At 35.0% G+C, this 9,683-nt stretch overlaps 1 protein-coding gene across 1 annotated transcript in view; it reads left to right on the top strand.

Annotated features, from left to right (window-relative positions):
• LOC132140001 (F-box/WD repeat-containing protein 8-like) overlaps window positions 1-9,683 on the top strand; it is a 34,687-nt gene that overhangs the window by 9,345 nt on the left and 15,659 nt on the right. The window contains exons 8-11 of the mRNA XM_059548749.1: window positions 2,281-2,408; window positions 8,653-8,826; window positions 9,239-9,355; window positions 9,437-9,590. Coding sequence (XP_059404732.1) covers window positions 2,281-2,408; window positions 8,653-8,826; window positions 9,239-9,355; window positions 9,437-9,590 — 573 coding nt within the window. The remainder of the gene's footprint in view (window positions 1-2,280; window positions 2,409-8,652; window positions 8,827-9,238; window positions 9,356-9,436; window positions 9,591-9,683) is intronic.

The raw sequence follows: 9,683 nt of genomic DNA on the forward strand, positions 1-9,683 counted from the left end.
AAGTGCTTCAGATGTTTTAAAGCACCTGGACCGGCGGAACACTGGTTTATTTTCAATTATTGAACACTTTGCTTCTCTGTGTTTTCAGAAAAGTTTGATTGATCACATGAGGAGGAAGTGAGTGTCAAAGTTTAGTTTAGAAGCAGTAAATTATTTGAATGCAAGTTAATAGAAGGTAGGCTCTAAAATATCAATGCAATATTGCAAGAACTATACTATTGATAATATTATAAAACTAAAAACAGACTTCTTACTTTCACGCTTCTTTTTTATGATCAGTAAGTTGCTGGTTGGTAATTGTTTGTTTCATAAAAAAAAAACTAAAAAAAACTAATATTAAGCGAACATAAAAGTAGGCCTTATTATGACATTTGCCATACAGGAAAAGCACCAGTTAAGAAAAAAAAGTTAATTGAAAGATGTTATCTGAAGCGCTGCCCTACTATATGTTCCACTTTGTTTTAATGTTTATATCCTATTTATATTTATGTACCCATAAACATGTGGCTTGTCACTTTGCATGTTGTAGGATGACCATTTGATGCTAATCATCGTCGCAAAATGGCAAAGGCTTAGCTCATGAATACTAATTAGATCATTTTTAAATAATTTAACTTGGTCTTTTACTGTAGTTTTACTGAGGTAGTTTATATGATGTATGCAGTACTGTAAAAACAGTAATATTGTGAAATATTATTACAGTTTACTAGCGCTGTTTTCTATTTAATTTTTTCCTGTGATTGTAAAGCTGAGACTAAGTTGCTAAACAGTAAGTCATGTGAGAAATAACCATAGAATATATACATCTTAGCTGCCTCTAGTGGCATATAATCTCTAATAAACATAAAATTACAGAGATTAAATTTAACCTACTTACAAACATTTGTAACCTGAGCTTTAAATTTAAGTTTAGATTCAATCAGTTTTCCAAGGTGTTTATAATGAGAAACTATCCCTGACACAAAAACATTTAGCTCTCTACGGATACTATTTGACATAGAGAAAAACATACATACTGTTTAGGACACATTTAGCTGCAAGCAATTCCCTTTTAGTCGTGCCGATACATTAACCATAGAATTTGTAAGTTCATTTGGAACTTGTGTAAAACTATTACAACATAAAAAAAATTATAGGATCATCTGCATACATTTGTAAATTAGTGCTAGGACATGCTGATGCAGAATGAAGATCAATTAAATATTAAGCAAAGAACAATGGACCCAAAATAGATCCCTGAGGAACACCTGTAGATGTACGTAGATCAATTGAGTAATGATTTTGTACTCTAATATGCTGACACTGATCTGACAGATTTGATTATATCCAACTGAGTGTATGTAAGGAGAAATTAAAACTAGATAACTTAGTCAAAAGGATTATATGATTAACAGCAGTCTCAGTTGAATACTTTGATCTAAAGGCAAACTGCATTGGATGCAAGGTAAATGAATTATTACTCAAGTGACTGCTAAACAGTGGATAGGAAACTGATTGGGCTATAATTATCGATAGAAAAGGGGATCTCCACTTTTAAATATTGGAAAAACAATAGCCGACTTCAAAAAACTTAGACACTTACCCTGAGAAATTGAAAGGTTAGCAATTTTGATTAATGTGGAACTAGACTCTCTAAGCATAACAATATCCATACCATATTTATATTTTGCTCTAGTTGGTTTAAGAAATCTAATCATTCTCAAAACGTCTAATTCAGTAACAGGCCTTATACTAAAACGGGCTCTGTTTTAGTGTCACATGATCCTTCAGAAACTAATATGTTGATTTGCTGATTTGTTATTATCCATGATGAAAACAGGTGTGGAAACCATAATAATATTTTTTTTAGGGTTCTTTGAGTAAAATCTAAAAAGAATATAATTTATTTAAAAAAAATAGAAATGTAAAAGACTTTACTCTCAGTATTAAAAGTATTAATTATTATTGTTATTTTTTTAATCTTACTGTCCCCAATCTTATCAGTTATCAGTGTACTTTTCAATTCAGTGGTCCCTTTAACTGAGAAATTCATAATGCATAATGAGAACCTTTTACATGCTAAAATGCCAGTTAAACAGGTTGCTTCAGGTGTTTTGAAATGCTTAAAGTGTGTTAAAAGTTCTTAAAAATGCATGCAAGACTTGAGAAATGTGTTATCTGGCACCAATGGATGCATGCTGTGGGCCTGACATTTGAACCTTAGCAGGTGTTAAGGCACAATCCTGCCAGTTTTACAATCTATCTTCCATCTCACCAGGAGCAATCGTCCTGTCTCCTCAGATTCAGGTGTACAGCCTGGAAACCAGCCAGTGCGAGCTGACCGTGGGGAACTCGGCGGGAGACTTCACCTGCGTCAACCTGAGAGACAGCCACCCTCACCTGCTGGTGTGTGGGAACAAAGACAGGCGGTACGACACACTTGCATACATGTGTACCTCATCTATCACTGTTACATTCACACACATGCTCGTTTCTGTCTTCTGTCTGGCAACTTAAAGCCTCCTGCGACTTGAGTTTCTTAAACAGAGAGTTTGATGAGTTCCGATGGAATAGTAGCGCTCTCATTTACACCTACAGCTGGTGTGAATTCTCTTATTTTAGGTTCCATTACATTTCCCTAGAGCAACTAGTTTTATTTTTTAGGATTAGTGGGAATGTTTTGATGCCTGGTGACACAGAGCCTTGGTTTTCATAAGAGACGGGTTTAAATTGGGCTCTCATCTCCTTCCCCACTCTTGTCCTTCTGTGTGTGAATCTCACAAAGTGTTTTAATAGCATGTTTGCGTAAAAAAAGAGATGCCTATTTATAGTTTGTTTGAATTGTGACATCATTTTCATCATTCATTAATTTATATATATATATATATATATATATATATATATATATATATATATATATATATATATATATATATATATATATATTAAAATATCAGATTATTTCAGTATTCTTAAAATTAATATAAGTTTTATTTGAAATATATGAATGTATGAATAAAAGTATTAATTGTTTTAAAATATATTTAAAAGAAATATATTTACGCTAAACCTTTGGATCAGTATTGTACAATAAAAAAATAAAAAAATAAATAGTGGTCCCTGACAAAACGTACAAGATATTAAATAGATTTATTTATAATTTGTTATAAAATCATCTCAATTAAGAAAGCCACATAATGTAAGATGTTTCTTGCTAAATTGCATACATGCAATGCTTTTAGAAGTGTTCTTCTTTCCAAAATATCCTAATTTATTGGATTATTATTTTTACCATTTTACCAATGAAATAGGTAATTGTGAAAAATATTTGCATATTATTAGTGGTCATTTTGAGTGCTCATTGTATACAATTTTAAATAGAAATAAAATTAGTTTTTCTTGTTGTATTTATCAACACCCACACCTCCTGTAATTTACTCTGAAAAGTGCACTTTTAAAAATGCTGCATTATAATAATAGCAATAGGAACGTGTAGTTGAAATTCAAAATAATGTCACGGTAAAAAAAAAGGCTTAATTTGTATTTTGAGTAGGAACTTTTCAGATTCCCTGTAATTGTGTTACATTAAGCGGCATTTCCACTTTTTACTTTCATTAACTTTAAAACATAAATAACTTTTTAACTAAAATAAAATAGTCACTGGGAACTCGCCACACATTCAGTGCCAAAAACTGAGGGTGTAAATGAGCATAATTGTCATGAAAATGTATTTATTTTATAATGCAAAATGTAATTTTCTCTTTAAATTTTCAAGAGAAAATGTGACCTAGGCATGTTTTTAAAAGATTTATTGAAATTCATCCAGCAATTCATCAGGGCATAAGCCGAATTTGAACCTTCCACATGTGCACCACACCTCAATATGGGTGTTGTTCACTAACCGCTACACCACAGCTCTGAGAACAGAAGGTTTTCGTAAATGGTTGGTTCATTGTCTACTTTCTACATACAGCACATTTGGGCAGAGTTTAATATATTTGCATTAGATATCCAAGATTAAAGCACTTAGAATAAAACACACCTAATTATGTCTAAAGCGAAAAAACTTTTTTCCCCCACAGCTGTGGTCCTTTCAAAGCGCGACAAGCACTCAGGCTTGCTCTCGACTATTTTTGGCTTACCTTGAAAATCATTTTACGGAAAGCATCTGAAAAGCTCAGGCACTTATAGAAGTGGGAATGGGAATAATGAAAGCTCTCTGTTTGAAAGGATGGTGTTATTGTCAGCGGTTCATCACTGAGGGCTATTGATTTAGTGGACAAAGAGATGTTGGAGACGAGGAGAGATGTGGTACATCTGCCCAGCGGACTCAATACAGAATCCAGAGTGCGGTCCACATCTGATGCTTGCGTCTCAATTAGTCTTTGCCGAATAAAGAGCCATTTCATTGACACTTGTGACAGCGGGAGCCCTATTTTGGCAGGTGAAGAGATGCTTGGCAGGTCTTTGTAAATAAATTCCAACTGCATCTTCGCTCAGACACTATATAGAGTGCCAAGAGGGAGGACATGATGTCTCTCTGGCCAGCTGCGCTCTCTTTTAAAACATCCCTCTTTCTTCGTCCATCTTTGCACGGTTCTGACAAAGCGGATGCTTTCACCTTTTGTTCATCTTTGATGAATGAGCGAAGCGAAACACTCCTTGGAGTGTCATTTTGGCTTTAATGATTTGACCCCATCTGATTCATCTGCGGGCAAAACACCAGTCAGCTCAGAGGAAATGAGGGCTCAGGTCTTGTCCTTTATTAGCATGGCCAAAGGCCAGGACCTAATGCATTGGTTCTGCTCTCCAATTTGTTCAGCCTCTATATGGAGAGAGAGAGAGAGAGGAGTCTGTGTTTGTGTTGTAGTGCCTGACTGGATCTGCCTGGAAGTGAATAGGTGAATGTTTAGCTCCAGGCTTGAAAATTGAGAAAAAACAAGGATTGCTGTTGCTTCTTTAGAAACTTAAACATTTATGGATGACCTCGTTAGGGAAGCTTCTGCCTTCTGATTTTATTAGTCATTTAAGAACCCTCCTGGCTGATAAAGACTATGCTGGAAGTAGCTGGTTTTAACTGGTCTCCCAGCCTGGCCAAGCAAGTGTTCAGCTGATTTTAGTCAAAACCTCTCTAAAACCAGCATACAAACTAGGCTGGAGGACTAGCCTTAACCAACCAACTAGTTTCAGCTGTTCTTTTCAGCAGGGCTTCTTTCTAAAATGATAATTGGCATGCTAATTTATATAGAGTGCATTAGTGACATCCACTTTTTGAGAAGCTTTGTTTCTGGAAGTATTTTTTTTCTATTAATTCCCATAGGGAAATTTAAAAAGCTTTTGTTTAATAGTTATAAACCATGAACCAAACCAAGCAGCTATGAGTTGAATCACAACATTACAAAATTTTCTTTACAAAAAAGTATCTGAAACCAGACAGAAAAGGAAGAGGTACAAGGCTATGTACTTAACGGGAAAGAACTCCAATCCCATGAAGCATTGTGAAAGACAATCAGATTAAAAATTACGAATATGAAACTATTCATTTAAAGTTGTCAATAATATCTATTCACCTACTTATATCAAACCCTGAAAGTATGCACTCTTCACTGCATACTGCTTAGATTTATTGCGGGTATTTTTAACAATGATAATGACTGTGATTTGAACAGGTTTAATACAGTATTTTAAAAGAAAAACATATTAAACAAAATTATTATTATTTTTTTTGTATTGTTTGTTACTGTTAAAGCTGCTTTTTATTTTTGAAAACAGCCGAGTTTTTTTGTTTCACTGCATATAAATGTAGTAAAGTTAGCTATGATGGTGTTGATGATGATGATTATGGGCCCATGTGTGCTAGCTGTGTACATGCTCTTTTCATGGCCCCATGTATCCTGTTGTGTTTTTGCTCACGGTTGGTGGCAAATACTAATACTAATACAAATACTAATAATACTCCTCGATTAATTGAAGGAAGCCTGTCTGCTGACAGCTCAGTGAAACTAGATCTTGTTTTAGCATTAGATTTATGACCACTGCAACCTGCCAGTAAATATATTACAGCCTCTTACAAGAATATACGCTTTCATGAAATTAAAACAGGACAATAGATAGGCACAGCCACATAATTACTCGCTGCATTAAATCCTTCTTGGCTATGCATTAACGATCCATTCTGACTAATATCTTTTGTTCTTCAACTGTTGTTGTTTTTTTGAGGGGGAGTGGGGGTCCAAGCAAAATTTAATTTTGTCGATTATCTTTTGGAAAGCACCAGCATAGTCATCCTTTGGCTGCCTCCAGTACCATTAAAGAGGACAGATGGAATTGAGCTCCTTTGGGCCTGTAAAAGTAATTTCTTTATACCAGCTACTAATGCCATCCCACAGTGGTGCACTGTTAGAGGGGAAAGCTTTCATATTGCAGTTTCTATAACACATTCATCTTGTTTAGTGAAGTCAAGTAAGACTTTTGACTAAAGTATAGTCCACTTTACACTTTAATTTTGGCCAAGATTTGACCATTTTGACACGTTATGCAACCAACCACAGTTAATGTGGTTTAGTGGCCAGTATGTATGAAATATATTATTACAGTTACAGTTCGACCTGATTTTACCGATACCGATAGCTAGGTTGGACCACACTGGCCGATACCGATTAATCAACCAATAGTTTTAAAAATAGATACTGAACAAAAACTAAAATAGTGCTTTAATATATATATATATATAAAAAAAAAAAAAAGTGCTGAACCATACCTTGTACAGAAAATGTACAAATTATATATTGATCATCATTAAATTATATATTGATAATTAAAGTTACATACATATGGATGTTGTATGTATACTCTTACACTTTAATTGCTTCTATTCTAGAACACCTGATGATTACTTAATCAAAATAATAAAATATGGCAGTCACACATGGGGCAAAAAGCTAAGTGCTGCGTCTAGAAGAACTCACAGGTATCAGGGATCACACACACCACGTGTATCGCATTCAGTTCAAGCAGCAGCCTAAAACTGATTATTTAATCACCAAAGGTTCACTTCAAGAATAAGAAAAAAAAACAGCATAGATGAGTTTCAAGTTTTGTGTTTAAAAAAGAAACAAACAGCATGAAACAGAATGAAAAAGTGTGATCTATATTATAGCTCGCTATATGGAGCATAAAGACTTTATTAAAGCCACAGAAAGATAAACGTTTCACTGAAAAATGCAAAATACACAATCGCCCAGCCCAGGGAGAAGTCATTATGTACATTAACAATGATTTGGGGCCAATATAATGTAATTTGATTGAAAACTGTAAATGGCTGAATATAAGCATGCTTTCTGATGTCACATCTTAAAATCTGCACCTCTGCTGGATAACAAGCACACTAAAGTGACCAGCTGGATATAAAGTAATGCTAATGGATGGTAATAATCGTGAACTTAAACATTTGTGTCAGACTTGCGTGAGTTTTGGTCACATTGTTTTAACCATTTGAGGTGCTGCTAATGTTCGCGTTCTCTTAGCTTTGATAGCAAACATACTGCTGTTCTCCACTGATGCAGCATCTAGTCAACACATTAATTTATTAGTAATTATATTAAAACATGCACTACAGTATAATGTGCGCACACCATTTTGTTGTCGATGTTTTAAATCCATGCGTCTGAAGTGTCCACTCTGTGCAGCGCACAAACAGCATGTGCTGTCAGTGATTTACAACAGTAAGCTTGTAATAAAGTTCTTGAGTGGTACGGGTAGGTTTTCGCAGGAAATTTAAGCATGTTGCTGCGTCATTACGTCACGTCTGCAACCATAAAGAAGTTGTCCCGCCTTTTATGCTATATCGCAGATGAGGATGCTGCAGGTGACGGATCTTTTATAGCCTTTTCTCACATCAGCTGGAATAAATGGAAGAGTGTAATCCAAAAAAGGTTGAATTACCATGGTTTAATGTGATATGAACTAACTGATTGTTAGATTTAATCATCATTAATAGCGCAATTTATTGTAATGCTTTTTTCCTCAGATGATCAGAACAAAAGTTGCAGTTGTAACTTCTTTAGATGGCATTCTCCATCTCTTATTTGGGTCACAATTTCAAGATGTAGAATCTGAGAAAACAAAGTGCAGTATCCACACAGGTTCGGTGACTGACAGCCACACATTAGATTCATCTGCGCTGGAGTCATGTCATTGCACAACCCATGCAAGGAAGATACTGCCGCAAATAACTGCAATTGCAGGTTTTCAAACAGAGATGGCGATAAAGAAGCAAAACGTACGGACTGCAGCTTTAACTATAATAACCCTTATAACTTAGTACTTTGAATGTAAACATATTTAAAATGTGATTTAAAAAAAAATCCAGGTTTGCTTTACTTTTTTTTGTTTTTTGTTTAATTTTGTGATTACATATCAATATGGCTATAAAATAATAATAATAATAGTAATAATTAGTAGTTGCAATAGTAGTAAGTAATATATAAAAATACTAAATAAAAACAAAATATTGCAATTGTAATATTTCATTATAAAACATAAAAAAGTAAGTATTTTACTTTTTTATTTTTTTACTTATAGTATTTTAATAATTGTCAACAATTGTCTGCTGACACTTAAAGAGGATCTTATATGTAGCGGTAATGACATTGACTTGCTTCTCTATTGCAGCGTGAGAGTGTTTGACTTGCGTACGGGCTCCTCAGTCGTCTCTTTATATGCCCATCACATGGGCGTGACCACCATCCAGGCAGATGATTGGAAGATCGTAAGCGGCGGTGGCGAGGGATTGGTCAGTGTGTGGGAAATGAGGATAGGAGCCAAACTCTGGGAAATGCACAACAGGTGAGAATATTCATTTTATTAACATTTTTAACAAATGAATGAGTGAATAACAATTCTGGCATCATGTACCCATCAAAAAAGACAGAAAGATAAGGCATTTGTTTAGCTCAAACAGTGGAGCATGGCACAGGCAACACCAAGGTTGTGGGTTTGATTCTTAGGTACTGATAAAATGTACCTTGAAATGACTGTAAACCACTTCAGATAAAAGTATCTGCCAAATGCTTACATTTAAAACTAAGTCATGAAAGCCTGATTTATCAAATATGAGATTCAGCAAAAACATTTTTCATTTCAATTTTTTGGTCTATTAATTGATAATCCAGGCTTTACAGGGTTAAGATGATCCTGATGCGATTGTTTTCAAAAGCAGAAGTGCCTGACAACACGTAATTGTTCTGTGTGTGAACAGACACCCGGTTCGCCACATACGGTTCAACAGCAGCTCCCTGGTGACGGCCAACGTCCCTGATGAGAAGAACCCTCGTGGGGCTTGTATCACAGACGATGACCTCACCGCTCACCGCAGGTAAAAACACATTACTTGATGTTGTGCTGTCTTTGCTGTTATGTTCCCACCTGTTTATTCTTTTCTTTAATTTTTCTTTAGGTACAGAGGACTGATCTGTCACTATGATTTCTCAATGGACTCGTCTACCCCGGATCATGTCCTGCCCATCTGCAGGTCCAACTACACTGAGTCCTCTGGATACAACTATAACATTGGCTTGGCGATGCCGTATGATGTACTGAAAATCACCTAGGTTGGCATCTTATTCTCTGTTCTTTTAGGAGCAGTTGCAGTGGGAAGATTGATATTGAATTTGCTATTTTAAAATGATACACGGACATATTCC

This window comes from Carassius carassius, chromosome 4, assembly GCF_963082965.1.
Source record: "Carassius carassius chromosome 4, fCarCar2.1, whole genome shotgun sequence".
Classification (NCBI taxonomy): Eukaryota; Metazoa; Chordata; class Actinopteri; order Cypriniformes; family Cyprinidae; genus Carassius; species Carassius carassius.